The sequence below is a fragment of the Thunnus thynnus genome, chromosome 3 (genome assembly GCF_963924715.1).
Source record: "Thunnus thynnus chromosome 3, fThuThy2.1, whole genome shotgun sequence".
Lineage (NCBI taxonomy): Eukaryota > Metazoa > Chordata > Actinopteri > Scombriformes > Scombridae > Thunnus > Thunnus thynnus.
In genome coordinates, this window is record NC_089519.1 from 17701903 (window position 1) to 17722837 (window position 20935).

General features: G+C 39.6%; 1 protein-coding gene across 4 annotated transcripts; it reads right to left on the reverse strand.

Moving 5' to 3' along the window:
- Positions 1-517: 517 nt before the first annotated feature.
- On the reverse strand, positions 518-20927 carry tmem176 (transmembrane protein 176). 4 transcript variants are annotated; one of them, XM_067584518.1, is made up of 7 exons: positions 20775-20925; positions 18785-18913; positions 16593-16703; positions 16319-16375; positions 11645-11797; positions 8354-8470; positions 518-2650 (listed from the first exon to the last, which is right to left on the reverse strand). In XM_067584518.1, the coding sequence occupies exons 2-7, from the start codon at positions 18908-18910 to the stop codon at positions 2591-2593; spliced, it is 624 nt and encodes a 207-aa protein (XP_067440619.1). In that variant the 5' UTR covers positions 18911-18913; positions 20775-20925; the 3' UTR covers positions 518-2590. The 4 variants fall into 4 exon arrangements, with proteins under 4 accessions (XP_067440619.1, XP_067440620.1, XP_067440621.1 ...); XM_067584519.1 differs by having other exon boundaries at positions 11651-11797; positions 20775-20923; XM_067584520.1 differs by lacking the exon at positions 518-2650 and adding an exon at positions 6101-6184 and having other exon boundaries at positions 20775-20927.
- Between the last annotated feature and the right edge of the window lie 8 nt (positions 20928-20935).

Genomic DNA, 20935 nt, shown 5'->3' on the forward strand with positions numbered 1-20935 from the left:
CAGCTGTTTTGAGTTAGAGGAGTTAAAACCTATGTTGTCCAGATGAATCTCTTACACCCAGTCTCTTTGATCTTGTGATCACATAAGAATGAGTGCAAAATCAGACCGACCAACCCCCTAAAAGAAGTCCCAAAGAAATTTTAGGTCATGTGTTTAGCTGAAGGCAAACTGCTCCAAATGGTTGACGTAGTCAGGGAATGTCATTTGTACAGACACACTCAGTATACCTTTAATTAAGTACAGAGAGTTAATGAAGTGTGCTGTAACTGTAACTATAAGTGTCTTTAACAGCCAATATGACTAATATTTGATGAAAATACACATTTCCCTTTGCTCCACATGTGGCTTTCATGATTTAATAACCAGAGCTGCTTGTGAATTGCAGCAGCGTGTTTGTTCTGTTGTTTTCTCTCATGTGTACGGTGTGCTGAAATGCCCACATTTCAGCCAATTCCTCCAGCTGTCTTTATAAGTCCATACCTCTTCACAAACACACACATGGATTTGAGAAAACGTATCTCATTTGACCACAGGTTTAATTCACACATATGTACATATGATTTTATTTTGTATAAAATAAACAAAACTATATCAAAGAGTTAGTACAAAATTAATGATGAACACATCTCTCATAAAACTGTGTAAACATAGGCAAGTGGAAATAAAAATGGTGCACTTTATACTGTTTACTTAGTGTCACATGTTCCTTCCAAAACTGTGATAAAATTAAAACCACACGGAAAACAGAAGGGAAATCAGAGGGCTCTGTGTGGTGCAAAACTCAGTGTTGCTAGTAAAGTGAGGTTTCTTCCTCATCTGCGCTAGTTTGCACTCCAATGCCATTCTATCAGGGTTAGGTACAAACAGAAGACACAAAAAAACTAACGTGACTGACTGTGCTCTGACTTGGTCAATGACGGACATTAGAGGAAAAGCTTGATATTTGGGGAAACTTGCTGAGAGTAAGATGAGAAAGTTGATATCACTCTCATTTCTGTTCGCTAAATATGAAGCTGCAGCTTATTTACAATTTAGCTTAGCATACAGACTGAAAACAGAGGGAAACAGGTAGCCAAGCTTTGTCCAATGATAACAAAATCCACCTACCAGCACCTCCAAACTCACTAATTAACATGTTGTATCTCCTTTGTGTAATCCATATAGACAGTAGCTTCCTGGTTATCAGCCAACTGGTCTGGAGCCAGAAATAGTCCAGCACATAACCCCCTGTAAAATATTGATTTGCCGTTTTTAAACAGTTCTGTTTTTGTATGGATTAAACAAACAGGATTTTGCTTTAAAGGTGCTGGTTGGCAGATTTTGTTGCCTTTGGTCAGGTCCAAGCCAGCTGTTTTCCTCTGTTTCTAGTCTTTATGCTAACTGGCTGCTGGCTGTAGCTTCATATTTACTGTACAGACACAAGGCTGATATCAATCTTCTCATCTAACTCTCAGCAAGAACACAAATAAGAGTATTTCCCAAAATGTAAATTTTTTCCTTTAACATCATTAAGTATTAAAGTTTATTCTAGACCTTGGAAATATTAGTTTGACCAAAAAAAAAAAACTGTTCTGGAAAAAGCTAGTAAGTGGATTCTGACTTGGGATTGTTTTATCAAATGAATGGTGCTGATTTGAGGGCATTCCTGTGTCATTTTGGATCATGTCTGGCCTCATCAACTTAGTGGAAAATAGATATTGTGTCAAGTGGCAGCTCTCACATGGACTGCAGAGCTTTTTCCTCTAGTATTTCTTTTTGCACTTTTCTGTATTCATGTTACATCTACCCTCACTAACCTTTGGCCTGCTACATCCCCACCGCATCATAATGCTTCATGAAGGGAATGGTGTTTGGCTTTACCCAAATTTCAGAGTCTCCAGACTATCATGATTACACACAGGGGACCATGACGCAATTTTGAATGCACTTTTTAGGTGACTTTTTAAAAAAGTGTTGATTTATGTGCATCATAAAGAAAGAATACCTATGCAATCAGTCATTTTGTGTATATTATTCCTCCTGATTCCGCTGTGTTTTCATGTGAGTCCCAAGTGCAGCCACAGAAATGTCCACCGCTTACTGCACACTGGTAGACACATTTTCACATTTCACTGCCACAAAATAATTAAGTATCTTGTGATGGATTACCGAAGGAGAGAACAATTTCGTGTATCTCTCTTCATGTATCAACATTTCTTCACTTCATCTTTCCTCCGTCCTCTTTAATGCATTTGTTAGTATTACATATTTCAACCACTGTGTTAATTTTGGTGTTTTAAGAGTATTGCTGTTGATCCTTTTATTGCAGCTCTGTTGTTTATTAAAGGGTTCAATCATTTGGTTGAACTGAACAAATAATCTAATATTCAGGTCTTCACATACTTTCAGCTGGTGACCACTCAGGTAGCACAGTGGATAACTGTACTAACAGATACAAGTAGATAGACAAATGAGATCTTAACATCAGCTAACTGGTCACCTCTGTGAAAGATGATCAATCACTTTGACAAAAGTTAATCAGTACATCTTGATGACAGCTGATCAATCATCTTTAGAGATCATCTACCTGAATTTTGGTCAAATGATTTGATCAGTTGAGGACGGGAGGTGGGAGTGATGTGGGCGTTGATGGAGCAGCTTGAGCGAGAGACTGTAAAAGACAGGAAGAGAGAAAGTTGGCATTGATGTGAACATAACAAAGACTGCTTGTATACAGTATACACTCTGAAAAGACCATTCACTTTTAGGAGCCTTTGGGAGGGGACAGCCGTCTCTGTCTCAAAATGTGGACTTTGTTGGAAGTGGTCCTTGAAATGGGATGCAGCTCCAGTGTCAAGTGACTGGTTTGTATTATTAGTCAAGACTAATATTGGTGGGAATGGTTGGAATGTCGGTGTGAATTGAAGTGGGTTTGAAAAGAAGTTGCCGTCAGTAAAGGGCCTGATATATGGGCAGCGGTTTGTGGTTCTGTTTGTACTACAGTGGGTGTCTACATACCCAGACATTTCACACGTTGGTCAGCACACCAGGACCCCTTGTACCAACATGTTCTCATCCCAGGTTGTCAAATACCAATGCTTTGTCACACCACTCTGGTGTCTCATGCAGACACAGAAGGCACTCTTTGGCATCTGTATAGTGACGCACCAGGCTTTCAGTTAAATCCAATTTAAACTCATCTGCTGCAATATTACATGCTCATAGCACCTGGTGTGGTCTGTTTAGGTTTAGGCACAAAAACCACTTGGTTAGGTTTAGTTAAAGATTATGGTTTGGGTAACTTTTAGTCATCTAACTATCTAGCCAACCACCCAACCTGCCTTCTCTTGAAAAGGAAAATGTCACCCTATATAGACATCATCAGTCTCATGGCGTCTAATATTGACATGAATGGGTTTACATTGGAGTTAGCTGAAAGCTCAGTGTGTCTCATGTAGACGCTAAAGAGTGCCTTGTGCGTCAATATCAGACACAGCAAAGTATCAGTATTTGACACCCTAGGAATAAGAACAGACTGCTTGCACACATGGGCAAAACATCATACCATGCAGATGCAGAAAGAATGATTTGATAATGCTCTGCTTTAGGGCTGTGTCATTTCTTTCAGACATGTTATAAGACATATAAAAAACACTCTGCTCTGAATAATTTGTGTCGTCTATGATTTTTCCACAAAAAAGTTACCTCATTAGAAATTCAATCTCCTCCTTCTCCCTCATGTTAAAGTCCAGGATTGGCTCGAAACTAGTTGAGATGTCATAAATAATGCTCTGAGGTACATGTGTTAAACTCTTTAATTTAAGGTGAACACAGAAATTTTCCACTTTCAGCAGATGAATGTGAAAACAAACTGCACTGCATCATTCTGCACAGTGAAGAGCACAACATCCAACTGAAGACACAAAAGGCACACGTTTGAGTGGAGGGGGGCTTTTAACAATTTCCTACCAACTTCCCTGGAACTACAGGTATATGATATTGTATGAATTATATGGAAATTGCTGTAAAATCAGTGTTACCAAACAATCAGCTGACTGATCAGTTGTTGTTTTTTTCAACACAGAGAGCATTGCTATGCTTTTCCCTCCACATTCTCATTTGGGCAATAAAACCAGCTCTCCACGGTGCAACACAACATAGTATTTAATGATGCTGTCACACAAGTGAAAAGAAAACGATGTTTTGCTTTACCACACACTGAAATAGCAGCAGCCAGCTAATATCAGCCCAGGGAGAAAGCGGTAAACAAGGAAATGATCCCCTGCCTATTAGACCAATTGTTTGTTTTGAGGATATTGAGGCAAATCACGACAGAGGCTCTCATTTCTTTAAAAAACCTTGTTAGTTTGGTCAGTTTTACAAGTTCTTTATTGTGATTGTTTTGACTCAAATTTCACAACAGGGTTTCACAGTGAAAAACTTGTGCCAAATCTTACAATCCTTTTTAGCCATGCTAGCAGCATGATTCTAGTGATGGCAATATCAATATGTCGGTGGGTCCACAACTTTGGTCCAGATTGATATATCTCAACAACTATGAGATGGATTGAAATTAAATTATGTACAGATATTCATGTTCCCCAAAGGACAAATCCTACTGACTTCAGAGATCCCCTGACTTTTCCTAAAGCTCTGCCATGAGACTTTTAAGCTCTAGATTGTAATATCTCAACTACAAAGTATTGGATGGATTGCTGTGAAATTTGTCATAACTTTGATCTCTTGACTTGACTTTTCATTTAGCAAGTCTAGCATTGGGTCAAATTTGACTTTTTGTCCAATTCTTGGTTTATGATGAAATGTCTGCAAAACTTATGAGATTCACATCAGCCTCAGCTGTACTTTGTGTTTAGTGCTAATTAGCAAATGTTAATATGCTTATGTGCCAAAAAAAAAACCATGGTGAATATGGTAAACATTATATCTGCTAAACATCAACATGCTAGCATTACCATTGAGTTGTTTGGACATGGCATGGAAGGTAGTCATGATAAAAATTGGGTATCTTAGCTTCAAGACATATGCACATATGTCCCAAATACATGTAAACGCCATTAATGCTAAACAAGCTGAAATATACTGAGTGATTGTGTCAAGAAAATTTTCCACTCTTTCTGCTCTCTTCAAGGATTTACAAGTCCAATTGCTCTTGATTCAGTGCTTTTGGGTCATTTATTTTGTGAAAACTATCTGCTCCACATTAAGCTTCAGCTAGGGTGCTATATGGAGGGGAACTGAATGATTCCATGGTCAGATATTGACTGTCGGCCCCACGTAGCAGTTGACAGCCCTCCCAAATTTTTTTGCCTCACCCCTGATCTACCAAACACCTCCTTCTTAACCAGGGTTTTGCCTACATGGGTATTTGAATGCCATATGTCAGAATTAAGGAAAACATTTTGTGCCAAACTTTATCTTCATCCTCTATAGTGCTGTCAAATTTAACATATGAGCCAAGCATACCAGAATGCCCTCTAGCAACAGCCAAACCTGACATACAGTACATATTCAAATATGACAGATGTGCTAAGCGTCCGCCTAGCCACTAGGGTCAGTGTGATGTACATTTGGCCCATGTTTAGACATATCCACGTATGCAAATGCCCAATGTAATACAAACAGAACAGCATCCATTTTTGTTGTCTGTGTCAGAATTCACTCTGGATTATATCAAGTCCTCTATGTTGTTGGTGTTCTCTCTCTATTTATATCTGTTTGGGGTGACAGCATTTTGGATCAGATCTAATTATCCTTTGGTCTATTTTGAACCAGATCTGAATGTCCACAAATCGCGTTCAGATCATGTCTTTCAAAAAATAGAATGCACATTCTCACTGTGCAGACACCCAAAACTCTGAGCAGGAGTCATCAGTGAGGCAACAGGAAACATGACCCCTCACTGGCTTCCCATCCAAGAATGCGGCTAGTTGTTTTTGAACAAGCTGGGAGCACTGATACTAGTACTTATTGAAGTTTTCAATATAATGAAATACTTATATCATTTAAATAACTATAATAATACAAATCTTATGACAGTAATCATTCGCATCACTATAATTCCATGCAGCGTCTCAATGATAAATGATAACTTTATCAACCACTTACATATGGATGTGGTGTGCCTGCTCCATCCAGTTACCATTCTCTCAGTGCTTCCCTACTTCCCTAATGACTGATAGTGCTGCTAGTGAACAGATTAGAGAGACAGCCAATCAAAAAATGACCTACTCTAATTCTCTGGTTGGCTGAAATTGTGGCACATTGTAAGGATGTGTTGAGTGCAGGCGAATTCGCACTGTCACTGTGAGCAAGTGTTCCAGGGTTTGAGAACACATGGAGTGGAAATTTGAGAGAGGCAAATGAGTACAAGTGAGAGAGGTTACATGGATGGTATACAGTAGGTATAGTATGGATACAGTAATAGCAGCACACAAATAAATTAACTGAGCACAGAGTGGAATTTTATTTGCTCAAATTACATGATTCTATTGTATTCTGATAATATTTTCTCAACAAAATATAATTTTTTTTGTGCTCAAAATGCCTCATTGCATTGTCAGGATTGAGACATAAATATAATGCCATATAATTCTAGTTCTAGTAGTCTAGTAAATCTTCTAAAACAGTGTTCATACTGTCATGAGACTGTCATGAATACAGAGCTAGTTCACTTTTATTCAAGGCTCACATAACCCTGGATAGTTTTCCACTGTACTGAACCTTAAGTTAACAGTAAAATATGATTAGCCTGAGGTGGAATTGTTCAGCACACTGTAGTACTGATTACTCTTCACAAACTTCACTCCTTCATGAATAGCTCACTGGATACTATTAGCTATTCATAAGAATAGAGGAAGCCAAAGACTTCATTTATTTTGGGCTGAAACTGTCATGGTCCTGTCACAGTCCTATCTGGTCTCATTGTGTTTTCCAGGTTTGGCTGTCTATCTGCTCTGTGTTTCCCTCCCTTGTTCTCCCAGCCAATCGGCTCCCTGCTTGTTCTCCTGCCTGGTTGCCTGTTCCCTAGTTAGTTCTGTCTGTATTTAAGCAAAATTTTCAGTTCAGTCATTGTTAAATGGTCTGTTTGGCTTGTTCCTGAGGTTTGTTACAATAAATAGCTATGCTTTAGATCCTGTCTGCCTGCTATCTCTTGCACTTGGGTCCACCTGCCTACACTCAGAAACACAAAGTGAACATCAGCTAGGGTTTATTTTGTCACCATAGCAATGGCCACAATGCAATGATGTTCATGCTTTGGCATGTTACATGTATGAATTGAGCCTTGTTAAACTCTTACAAACTGAACACAAGATAAAAGCATGCTACAGCTTTGTAAGCATGTTAATAATCTAATATTGTGAATACTGTGGTGTACTCTGGTAGGTCTTTTACAGATTTATAATTTCAGCATGGGTTTTTTTTTAAGTAAACACAAAAATATACATACACTGTGACATTCTCTGCTGGGTCTCTGTTGGTTCTAAAACTCATCAGAGACTTATGAAATTGTTTTAGGATGGTCAGCAGCTCCTTAAGGCAGGGTGAACCAGGTTTTACTGCAAATAGAGTGGAAACTGCTTATAGTGATCACATCTGTGTCAAAATGACCACTATAGGCGGATTATAACCAATTTTTTTTTTTCTGTATTTCTTATGCAGATTACCATCTAATTGACATTTGTGTATTTATTACATGAATATAAAGTAATGAAATGGACAGAGAGAGAGAGAGAAGCAGTGGTCGAGCAAGCTAGAGAGTGGATGAGGAGAGTGAGCAGTGATAGCGAGAAAGCCGGTGAATGAGAGGAATAAAATGTTATTTTCTGATTGTTTCACAGCGGTTACAAATAAACATGCCCACAACCGCACTCCACACAACCCTGCAGAGGTGCACCGCAACGCCTGATAATGGTGCCGCAGCTGCTAATTGCTTATCATACACGTATCATGGGAGTAAAATAGAATGACTGTAGTTCTAAAAATGTTTTTCCATATGTTTTCATGTATGAAAAGACCCAAAATGAATACTGTAAGTGGACTATTTGATTACTATAGGCAAATTATTTAAACAGCATTTGTATAGAAATGATTCTGTCCCAAGCTTTTTGATCCATTTAAGCGGTTGATCACTGTAGCCGTGATCACTATAAGCAGTTTCCACTGTACTTAGAGAAAATCCTTTCTCAACACAGCGGAAGTATTTGTCAAAGTGAATATCAGCATATAAGAATATGAATAAAAACATATGTGTTGAAACTGTTAGTTCTTACTATATACTTGTCTCTATACAAATAAACATCAATAAAAATATAATCAAGTCTTCGTTAAAGGAGAGAAAGTATTGGAGTCTTACAGCGTATGGTCCAAAGATGCGTCTCTGTCTGTAGAGAAGGAAGCACAGAATGGCAGAGATGGCTGTCTGGGCCAGGGTGAAGAGGAGGAGGGAGGATTTCACTCCTCTGCTCACCTTCTGTTGAAAGGGACACACAGAGGTCACATTGCCTTTTGTCACAACAACACACATACAACACATTAACAGCAAGCCTGTTCGTCTAGCTGTTGAGAGGGGCACCAAAGAGGAAGGGAAACATGTTCATTTTAAAACATCTACTTAATGAATTGATATGATCCTTAAGTACATTTAAATTTTATCATCTCATTTCATAAATATATAAGCTAAGATAAGTTTATTTCAGTCTCACTGTCCTGGGTTATGGTAGCAGGCTGATATCTACAACAGACCCAAGGCAGTTTTTATACTTTTTATTACAAGTTACATTTATTTTCTACTTACACTAAAACCCCTGGACAAGGTTATTCCGAAAAAATAGTGAGCATCTATCCCATGCCTCTATGACTACCCTTGAAAATGTTTTATTTTCTATATTCTGCCATTGTTATCTTGTCTGACAGGGAAGGAACTATCCATGCAGGACAGGTTTTCATGAAGGTAGGTGTTGTTTCTGTAGTAGGTAGAAGAAACCTTTCTTCCTTCCCTTCTGTTCAGTTCACACCAAACCTCCTGCACACTGTATGAATGGCAATGATCATGCGCTGCTTGAAAAAATGTGAATCTTGGAAAATGTGGGACTTGTAACCTTACAGTTAACCTCACTTCTTTGGCTGTCTGTTGAAAAATAAATAGTGCAAAGCAATGTGAGTGTTTAACTTTCAATTAAAGTTGCCCACACATTTACACCACCAATAGACTGATCTCTTTGCCCTTCACTTTTTCTTGAGGCAGCAGGCATGGCTAACCAGCTAGTCCAACATTATTACCCACTTCATCTGGGCCTAAGTAAGGACATTCTTTTCAGAGCATCCATCACTTTGGTCCAGAACAACAGGCCCACGTTCTGAAAATATTCTACACAGTGTGGTCATAAATTGAAATATGTTACTGTTTTACCTCCATACTCCAGCGCATTGGATTTGAAGTGTTGACTCGTAGCTATAAGGCTGTTTGAGGGTGTTCACATCCTTCTGGATGAACAATGTGCGGCTCACAGCCCTTACTCCTCTACTTTTGAATGAATTAATTAATTTATTTGATGATTTTAAAAACATAACAATGTGCTGCAGTCATTACATGCACTAAAAATCGGCAAAAATGAAAACACAGTAAAGCCCGAAGGCTTATTTCCATTGTGGTCCTGTAGTATAACACTTAAAACATCACAAGAAAAAAGCAAAACAACAAGACAGCAAGCAGCAGCGACAAGAACAGCAAGACATTACAATCAACAGATAAATAGCAGGTGGCAGGGTAGCTATGTCAATATGCTCATGTTTTCTTGGTCATAAAAAGTCAGAATAAAAATTAAATATGCTACATGGTACCATATCGTTAAAGCCACTTTAAACATGTTCTGTGAAACACTCAATTTCAGATTTGTGGGCAGAATATTCTACTGTACTGCTGTACTGTAGAGAAATGTGTTTTGACCCATTAGGCTATTAAATTGAAAAGGTATGGAGTCTGTCAAGCTACCTCTTTGAATGTAGCTATGATTTTCTCTTAGTAGTAAGAACAATTAATTAAGAACCTTGGTACCATATTTTTTAACAATTTTGCAGGTGAGCAACATCTTAATACTTTTTAAAATGTGCAGGATCAAGATGTGCACATGAAGGGACTTTTAATATAACCCTTATCAATTTATTTTGAGCCTTTTGTAGTTTGTTTTTGAGGTGTTGTGATAATATGGTGTACCAGGAGATGGCAGCATCATCAAAATGACTTTTAACTATAGATCCAGCTAATGTGTGAAGAATGTGCTGTCCAGAACAAGCAGCAACCTCTGGGGCTGAAAAATGAAGCCAACATGGAAGTGCCAAAAACTGCAGTTCCTTGAATGGCCACCTGAGGCTGCCTCCAAAAGCAAGTCGATCCCCATAGACCCCCAAGTTAAAATGCCCAACTTTACAGCAGAAATAAACATGTTTACAGCCTGGTTCAAAAATGTTTTTTTGTCTCTATAGCTAAGTTCCCCATTCATGATAACTGTACAAGGGGTGAATTTTTATATAACTCACCCATTTAAATTTATATGGATGAGTTATACAAGCAGAAATAGTACAGGCTGAAATAGCCACAGTGAGATGTTTGATGAAGAGCTACAGACGACCAGCACACCTCCAACAGGTAAACTAATCATTCTTCTTTGCAGTGCTGTGTAATGGAGTCATGACTCGGCATGTCTAACCCAAAATATGTTGGAGCAGAGCAGTGAACTTGTGCGCTGTGCGTGGAGCAGATGACCATATAAAAAAATCTGTTATGAGCCGACGTCCACTTGGGCTGAAAGTAGAAATAAACGTTGTAAACCGAGTGTTCAGAGCAGTCTGAAGCCAGTGCTTTTTGCTCATAGGGATTACTTCTACAAACATTTACCTCATTATTTGAAACATTGGCCACTTTTAACATGAACATCTGACATTGTAGCATTATATATAGGACTGAAAATAAGGAAAAGCATAATAGGTCCCCTTTAAAATTGGAGGACTGTGATTTAAAAGGGAACACCTATACTGTTCATCAGATGTGGATATAAACACCCTCAAAGTATAGCTGAGATTGAGCACTTTATCGTGGTAGTAGACCACAATAAACAAAATGTGTCACTGTCCCTTCTCTCTGGCTGCACTGTAGATAGTCCTCATGGATTTGGCGACCCCTTGACACCATCAAAATATACACACTTTGGTCTGTGATAAATTTTTGCTGAACACAAGCATGGTCAAGACAAGCTGATGACGTATTTGAATCTGTGACTTGTTAACAGTTGCCTTGCCAATGCCTTCATGGGTGATTTGATAATTAACAAGCAATGCAAGTTCTTTTGTTAGCAAACAAGCTCTTTTTTTCAAGAATGGCTGGAAACTGGACAGTCAGCACAGAGCATCTGGCATCCATAAGTGTTGCATTACTGCCATCTGCTGGACTGTCTCTTTCCTTATCTATTCCAGCATTGCCATGGCATGTGTAAAAAAAAAAAAAAAAAAAGTGCAAGACGGAAATGTTCCTGAATGTAGCTGCATGTGTGACTATTGAAAATCAACTAGCGATACCTTAAAGGTTATCCCAGTAAATTACAGGGAGCTATGTGTGAAAGAGGCTATAGTGACATTCAGTGACACTGACACAAACCGTGGCATAGTGTTTCTCATTACAGCTGCCATGCATCATTTTGACACACGGCGCCTCAGGATTCTTGTCCATGTCCACAGAGTAGATGATCACAGCCGCAATTGACAGCACAGTGGACACCATGCTCACCATCAAACACACTCGCAACTGAAAAAAAGAAAAACATTTTTCCTTTTAACCATCAGAGGGGGCAGGAACATAGTAGTAACAGGAACAGCAGCTGCAGTAGCCTAGTACAAATGCTGTAGCAGCATAGCTGAACTTTAGCCCTAAATGTTTTTGGCTGGTCACAGATCTTTGATCTTTGTGTTGAATATTGTCAGGTTGTTGATCAATGATTCCATGCTCTGTGAGGAGCAGGTGGGCTGTGAGAGCAGGCCTCGCAAGCATCTATATGGAACTTTTAAACAGGGTAACTAATGTCACCAGCTCTGCTTAGAGGTGATACATGTTTGTACTGTAGTGACTGTCTGATTCATCATACTCTGAATGATACTATATAGATGGTGAATTGGTGTTGGTGTATGGTTATCCAACTAATACAATGAAAATTGAAACAGGAACTTGAGTGCCAGAAACAGAGGCAGCTCGCCTTCATAGTAAAAGTTGCGCATTTTGAAGCATGTTGGCTGCAGCTCAATTTAAGAGCTAAACTAAATAAATAAACATAACCTAAATAATTAACATAATTAATAACTTCTTTTACACACTTTGGAGATGAAACTATGTAAAGGAAAGCAGAGACGGTGTGACCAGCCCCAGGGATTTTCAAAGTAAACACTCCGTATGTTACAGAGACGCACTGAGCCGCTGCGGACATTTAACATTAAAGTGGACATGAAACATGCATGTTTTGGCACTGATAGTGCCAAAATATATTAGAAAAACCACCATTGCATAAAATTTAATTTTAAAAAGTTGTTAAAACCACAGATATGACAAATTTATTTTTGTAATTTCTACCTAGCTATCTAGCTAGCAAGCCACCATTTTGACGTGACGTCACTGCCTACGTAGCAGGGTTGGTTGGTTCCATTGGCCAGTGAAGACAGTGAAGTATTTCTGAACCGGGTTGAACACACACTTTTTGAAAATGAAGGAAGATGAACTCAAAAGGCCTGTTCAGTCTTTGGCAAGTCCCATTGCTTACACATTCGAGCCAATAAGGCATGGGAACTGAGCAGTGGTACGGGTGGAAGAAGTCGTGGAGCCGGTGGTTTGGGGTCAAGAGCAAGTCGGCAACATTACTTGGTGTCAGTGTGACTATTGTACGCCAATGCCGTCTGGCATCAGGAGGCTGATCTGGACCATCTTTTGTGTGACCACTCCTGCATCACCATGGTGCACACATTCAAAGCTAATAACGATGGTACCTAACTTTAGTTCACTGGTTCACATAGCTGACTATGTTACATACTGCTACTGGTGAACGAGGCAGTGTGATGCGGAACATGTCTGAGAGGCCTTACATAACAATATGATGCCACATGAATGCTTTCTATGCGTAGTTTGTTTACATCACATTGTGCAGCACGTTATGAAACAGACGTTTGGGATACTGCTGTCAAAACACCATGATGTAGACAGTTTGATGTTGGATATTTGGACAATCAGGTTCATCCTCAATAACTTATCTCTGTACTTTTGAAGCGCATGTTAAGACGCTAACTCGATCGTGTTTCTTTCACCTGAGAAACATAGCCAAACTCCGGTCTGTGATATCAAGAAATGAAATGGAGATGTTCATACATGCTTTTATCTCATCATGTTTGGACTACTGTAACTACTCTAACTTTTTTTTACCTGTCTTAATAAATCTTACATACATCGCTTACAAACTGTCCAAAACGCTGCTGCTAGGCTTAGGCCTAGTCTCACATAACTCCTGTTTTAAGGTCACTGCACTGGCTTCCAGTAAATTTCAGAATTCATTTTAAATTTTTGTGCTCACTTATAGAGCCCTACATAGCCAGGCTCCAGAGTACATTATTGACCTTCTGCATCCCTACACCACTAGTCGAGCTCTTAGATCCTCCACCCACGGCTTTCTAAGTGTACCTCGTACACATTTTAATACTCAGGGGGTTCATGCTTTCCAGTCAGCAGCCCCTAAGCTTTGGAAAAGTCCTCCAACAAGCTTAAGGTCCTTGGATAATGTAGACTCTTAAAAAGCAGCTAAAAGCCCATTTGTTTAGACAGGCATTGAGGTAGTATGTGCTATCCTATCTTAATTTGTCCATTTTATCTGCTCTCCTTGTATATTTTATTTGATGTCTTTGTTTTTTATTTATTCTGATTTTATTTTATTTTATTTCACTTTATTTTATTTTATTTTATTTCTTTGACTGTGAAGCACTTTGTAACTGATGTTTGTGAAAGTGTTTGTGACTGATGAAACTGTCTAATTATTCGACCAAATCACACAGTTACTTAAACAGACCCATCAGGTTGTGGGTGTCTGTCAAGACTCAGCAAACGGATTTCAACAACAGATCAGACACAGATCGACTTTCCTGCTTCATCAATACATGAGGACATATGGAACACATTGGGAAATAAATGAGGTGAAAACAATGATTAAACTAAAGAAGGAAATAAATTTGGACCTAGCTGCTTCTAGCCGCAGGGTCAGCACCTTGGAGAGCTGATCAAGGCCTGACAACTGTATATGATGATTTTGTACATGACTAAAATTAATGATTTGATTTCTGAACAATATTTAACAAATATTTTTTGACATTTTTGAGATTACAATGATCAGGTTTCCATACTTTCAGCAATTAAAACCCTGTTGATTTTACCTGTCACTCCATGACTGAACAAAACGATTTTCAAGAAACCAAAGCTGTAATTAAAAAAAAATAAACCTTCTCAAAAACAAATGAAAAGAAATATGCAACAAATTAATGAATAGGATCTTAAACTGGTGTCTGGGGCTCACCACGGGAGGGTCCAGGAGCAGCAGGGGCCAGTGTGCTTGATTGTGCGCTTTCACTTCATGCAAAAGCCAATCCATTTCCTCTGCAGAGAAGCCTCCTTCTTACTATTTGGCAAATGCGCCATTATAATAGCAATCTGCCAAGTTGCAAGTGCACCTGGAATTTAACAACCTCATTGTTGTGGCCAGATCCTAGGAATGGGCTATGTTCCACACAGCCCAGCTGATCTTGCACCTAAACAGGTTAGGGTTTGCAATCAACTGGAAGAAGAGGGCTCCCCCAGCCACAATAAGAGGTGGAATATCTGGGGGTTGTGCTCAATTTGTGCAGATTGCGGGCTGTTCTGTCGAAACTCAGATAGACAGGCCTGCAGCAGGCAGTTCACAGACTGCGGTGGGGTGCAATGGTGACAGCGCTGATCGTTATGCAGGTGCTGGGGTTAATGGTAGCAGCTCATTTAGTGGTGCCACTGGGACTGGTGCACATGCCATGCCTGCAGAGGTGGTTGGACAACCTCTGCTTGGATGCCAAGAACCACGAGCATCTCTTGGTGACTACTCCTCCCTCGGTGCAGGGATACTTCTTGTGTTACGGTGTTCACAGATGCATCCCTGATGGGGTGGAGAGAGGGACCTGCCTGGGGAGAGTGATAGGTGGAGTGTGGTCTCCGACAGAGCTCCGACACATCAACCCCCTCGATCTCCAGGTGGTGTTTTTGGTCGTCCAACACTTCAAGCCCCTGGTGCAGGGGAGACATGTTGGTGATGACCAAGCACTATGATGGCCATCATCAACAGACAGGGTGGAGTTCGGTCCGCTGCCCTGTTGAGGATGGCGGAACCATCTTTGGGGGTGGATGGGACATGTTTGCACACATGCCATGGCCAGGAAAGCTGCTTTACGCCTTTATACCTTTAAGCTTTTATGTCTTTACGCCTTTATGCCTCTCTGTCTCATTCCTCTCCTGTTGGCGAGAAAGAGACACGAGCAGTGGTCGGTCATTCTGATAGCCCCAGGTCACCACTCCGTGCCCTGGTATGTAGACATGACTCAAATGCTGGCAGCCCAGCCCTGGACCATCCCCCAGTTTCGGGTGGCACGGTCTCAGAAAGTGGGGGTGATAGGTGCATTGTCCACTCTTCGCTAACCTCTACAGCCTTGGCTCTTGAGAGTGACAGGCTGATTGGATTGGACTGTCAACAGGTTGTACAGACCATTCAGGAGGCAACACCTAATGATGCGTGCCTCTACCCCCCAATGGGAACTGCCACCAGTGCTCGAGGCTTTGGTGAAGTGTCCTTGCAAGCCTCTGGAGCGCTCCTCCCTTCTGTGTGCACTGTAAATCAGTGGAGGACTCTTAAGAGTGATTTAGTTTACGAAAAAGATTATATAATACAAAGTATTTAATGACGCAACTAAAATACAGGAGAAAAATGTAAAATTAAAATGACTTTTTCTTTCTCCAACAGCACTTGTAGTTCCCCTGATTTTCCCTGCTGGGAAATAGCCATGGACCCACTGAATTTGTGCTTTGGATACATCCTTGTTAAAGAGCAGTGATTTGAGTGAGGAGGAGCAGAAAATTTAAGAAAGAAATGGAGTCTGTGACCCATTAAGAGAAAGTGATTTGTTGGCAACTGTGCATGTACACCTCTATGAGAATGTGTGACTTTAAGTGATTTGTGAGTGTATAGCTGTTCGTATGTGTATGTGTAGTCTGCAGACTCACAATCTTGATGGTGCAGTGTTTGTCCAAGATGATAGCGACCACTCCTGCTGTGATGAACTGGGCCCACCCACACACGCACCCACACATACACACACACACACACACACACACACATACACACATACATACATACAGGAGAGATTGGCTAAATCAGATGACCAAAGCCTTTAAATGTGTTACTATGACTTTCTTTTTCCTTTTAAGAGCACAAATGTAATCAACAGAAATCAAAATTTAAACAGAATAAGACTCACTCACACATCCATACACTCACCGTCAGGCCGCTCCACCAAGGAACTCCCAAGTTGACCACCTCTGTGAACTCAGTGAAGTGCAGAGGAATGGAGTAGGACATGACCATCAGCCCCAGCATTACCTGACTCACCTAACACACGCATACACATATATACACACATGCACACACAGAGTAAAAATCATCACTTGCTACCAGCTTTGTGAGCAGTAATCTGGTGTCTAGCTAGCTAAACAGTTCATGTGACCATGTTGAAGGATATGCCTTGCCATCAGACACCAAACACAACAGCACAACTCAGCAGGAAGTGGTAGAGAAAGTGAGTGAGCAACAACTGTTCACCCCCCCCAAAAAATTTCTACTAATTAAACTGCCCTTGAGCAAAGCACAGCTGCTGCAGTGGATCAACTCTGTGGTCCCAGTGGCTGATAATGTGGAGGCATATGTCCTCCCCTCAATAATGAAAAGAGGAAGAATGTCTGGATTAAAAAAATACTGATATGCATTTCCACCAAAGACATTACTGTATGTTTTCAGTCCTTTTTCATGTCTGTTTTTGTTTGTTTGGCCATAGGAAAAGAAACATCAGAGGGGTGTACTACGAAGCGAGATTAGTGGGTTAGCGAGGTATGTTGAGCATAAAGCCAGGGTTTTCAATGTCACGAAGTTGGCTCTCTTTTAACCTGGCTACATCACCATGGTAACTTATGCTGCAAACTTAACCTGGTCTGGAGCAGGTTATGTTCCGAGTTTTGGCTTAAATCGGCAATAAAAAGCACTGTCCTTTCACTAACTACCTGATTTGATATGTCACATTGCAAATTTGTAATGGTGCAAGAGGTTAGGATTACTTGTGGGATGGGATTTTGTTACAATATATCAAATTGTATTTCAAATTAAAAAAAACAAAAAAGCAAACAAAAAAAAACTAATGAAGAAATACTTTGAACAAAAAAAGATTAATCTATTGATATTTATCACAGATAATATTCAATCTATAATATTAATTTCAGTTTAATTTGGCCAGAATCTAAAGTGATTTCCACTTAGACCTGAATGCACTTCTTGAGAGTAATGTTTAAATCTGCTGCATCAAGTTAAAAGTTTAAGAGCTTTGGATGTGGGACGTACGAGTGCATTGAGTGGTCAAATAAGTATATAAACTATTTATGAAATTAATAAATTAAGGAATTTGTTTTTTAATTAACGAATTTACATCAGCAATTTTCTGCCAGCATTCCTCTCTCGACTTATTTGCACCGACAGCGTTGCTTTTTGCTGTGATAATGTATTTATATTCTTCATATCTCTCCATTATAATGATCTGTTCCTCCTGACTAAAGTAAGCGGCACACGATCTGTCCATTTTGTGCGGAAAAAGAGTCAAATGACGTGCCAAACTTTTATGGGGATGCGCACAGAGCCTGAAGCAGAAAACCTGGGTTAACAAAGAAAGTTCATATCCACCATCGTGATACCAAGTATCTCTGATCGCGAGTTTAGGGTTTGTCGAGCCAGCTCACACAAAGAAAGCCTGGCTATGTTGAACTTGCTTCGTAGTACACCCCTCAGGTGAGTTTTTGGTCTGGATCCAGATCCCGTTTATCAGGCTCAAGGTCCACTTACTTCCAGTGCTTTCAACCTCATCCCTCAGTCTTCCTCATTGTTTTCTTTCTTTCTTATTTACTGTTTTCAGGGTCAAAAAAGAACCTTTTTGAATTGTTATTTTTATTTTTATTTTTATTTTTTTTTTGATTGTGCATAATGTAATGTGGGTTGCTGAATTGTGATGGACATGGTCTTTGGCAACTCTTATTTTAATTGCCACAAATTATGAGAACAGAAACACACATTAACTCTGAGAATTACCAAAAACATGCTGTACCCTTACAGGTGGTGCTACAACATCATCTTACATTTAACTGGCTATTTAAGGAGTATTGTTTGACTTAATTGAGGTGGGCTAGAAGCTTCCCCTTCCTTCTAATCAATTGATATGATATGAAAATTGTTATTGATGCTTTCATCAGACTAAAACGGACTATAACAGTAAACAGCAAACAAATGTATTTTCCAAAATGTTGAACTATTCTTTACACATGAACAAAACTTGCTCCCTTTATCAATCTGACCGTATCCAAAACATCCACTCAGTTCTACAGCTCTGTGTGGTTAGTGTATGGTAATGTACAAATACACAGTTCAAGACTCACCCCCAGACATTTGGGCTCTCCTCTCTGGATGGCAGCATGCAGAGCCTGCTGTCTGTCAGTCAGCTTGACAGTGTTCACATCCTCCAGCACCTGCACCGTCAGATCCCTGGAGACTGCCACCGCCATCACCTGCAGAGGGCAACAGAGGTCACCTTCCATACCACAGGACCATGAACTAGCTCCATTTTTAAAGATGGCACCTTATTATAACAGATTTTTGAATCCGTGAGCTGGGAGTAAAGGTATGGATTTGGGGTGCTACAAGGCATTCTCACAGCAGATTTGTCATAGCAGGAGAAGCACAGGTGTAACTAACAACATTAGTGATGGCTCTGTTCCATTTAGATGTCCCAGTAAGAAAGCCCATGAGTCATGTAGCCTACAGTACCAGGGTCCTAGAACATGGAATTCAATCCTTATTAATGTTATTAACATAAATATAAATAAAATAAAACCTGTTTTTCCTGCTATGGCATGTAAAATTGTCAACTGTGAGGTCTGCTGGAGGTCAGAAAAAAATAACATTACAGTGTAACTATAAAGGACTCAGTGTAGTGTAAAATGATATTATAGTGAACTACTTAAATAAGATAGTAGAAGATGTTTCAGTGTGTACACTGGTAGTGAGTGGTTGGGCTGAAATGATACAGTGAGCTCACAGTTTGGAATGAAACATGTTCCACTGACAATATGTTTAACAAAGACTGACTGAATGTACAAATATCTCAAAGGCTTTGGTTGTCTGTTTCAAATTTCAGCTGTCCAAAAACCCCAGCTGAAACATCTTCACACAAACTTTGTTTAGATTTAGGACATTCTTGGAAACCTCCTGTAATTTTGCATGTTTCAACACATTGAATACAAACCATGTCTACTGCACATTGCAGCTAGTTATTTTGCATAACATATTGTTGTGTTTCATAACTTTGAAAGCATTTTTCTTGGCAATCATTGGTTTGCATTATTTTCTGTATGATAAAAAAATCCTCAGACTAATGACAAAAACAGGCAGATTTAGTATAATGAATTACACAAGGAGAGCAAGTTTCAAAAGTATATTACACGATTTTTAAACTTTATGGAAATGAGTGGAAATCAACTGCTGCCCGGAACATTAGGAAAAATCTACAGTACAGTAACAGTATATAGCTTGCATTTGAAACTGGCTAGTAAAAATGTGAAGTATACATGATCTACAATTAAGCTGCTTAAACTTGCAAACACATTGGTAAGACTATGAGCTGGTTCACATTTTAAGGCAGTGTGGAGACCTCTGACAGTCCATAGACTTTACTGCATATTGTTACATTTTTGTAACATGATACATTGTAACCCCTACAGTAGTAACAGATTTGTGTTATGTTTGTTGTGTTGCTGCATTTGGCTACATCTCTTAAAATCAAAGAATGAACCATTTCACAAGAAAAACTAATATTTTTTTCTGTTTCTGCTCGCAAAGTGTTGCTCTCACGTGGATGGTGTTGCAAAAGATGTGAAACACATCCCACTTTTATTTAAAGTCCAATTTTGGCGATTGGGTGATCAAATGACACAGCACATACTGTTCAACAACCAATGAATTTAAATCAAACTTAGTTAGTTAGTTGCAGTGCCGGAAACAGACTGTCACACTGCACTATCTCCAATCAGTACCATTGCTGTTACTATTACCATGTAGGGGTATGTAGAGCTGATCAGTCTAGACAGATGTTAACATTTACGCAAGGGTTACGTACAGATTGATTAGAGCGTATTGCATAACCTTACTGCTCCTGTGTTGAAGCCTGGTGTTTGGGCAAACACACTTCTGTGCGCCTGTACTCTGAAGTAGCCAATCAACAGAGCATGTCTTAAATCACCAATTTATGAACCTTTAATAAACGTTAAGCAAAGTTTAAACACAAGGCCCTGCCACACTGAGAGTAATATCATTTGCAGTATATTTAGGCTGTTCTGTAGTTATGAGAAAGTAAATATATATCATCCCTACCTTTTCTGTCGGGATATGTCAATAAATTTTGTCGATCTTTTTCGACCACTCCTGATTTTTGATGCGTCTCTCCTTATTGTAGGCGGGTATGTGTTTATTAGCATGAGAGAGAGCGACTGTTCTGTGTATCTGGATGGGATCCCGCGGAGCTCCTCCTTTGC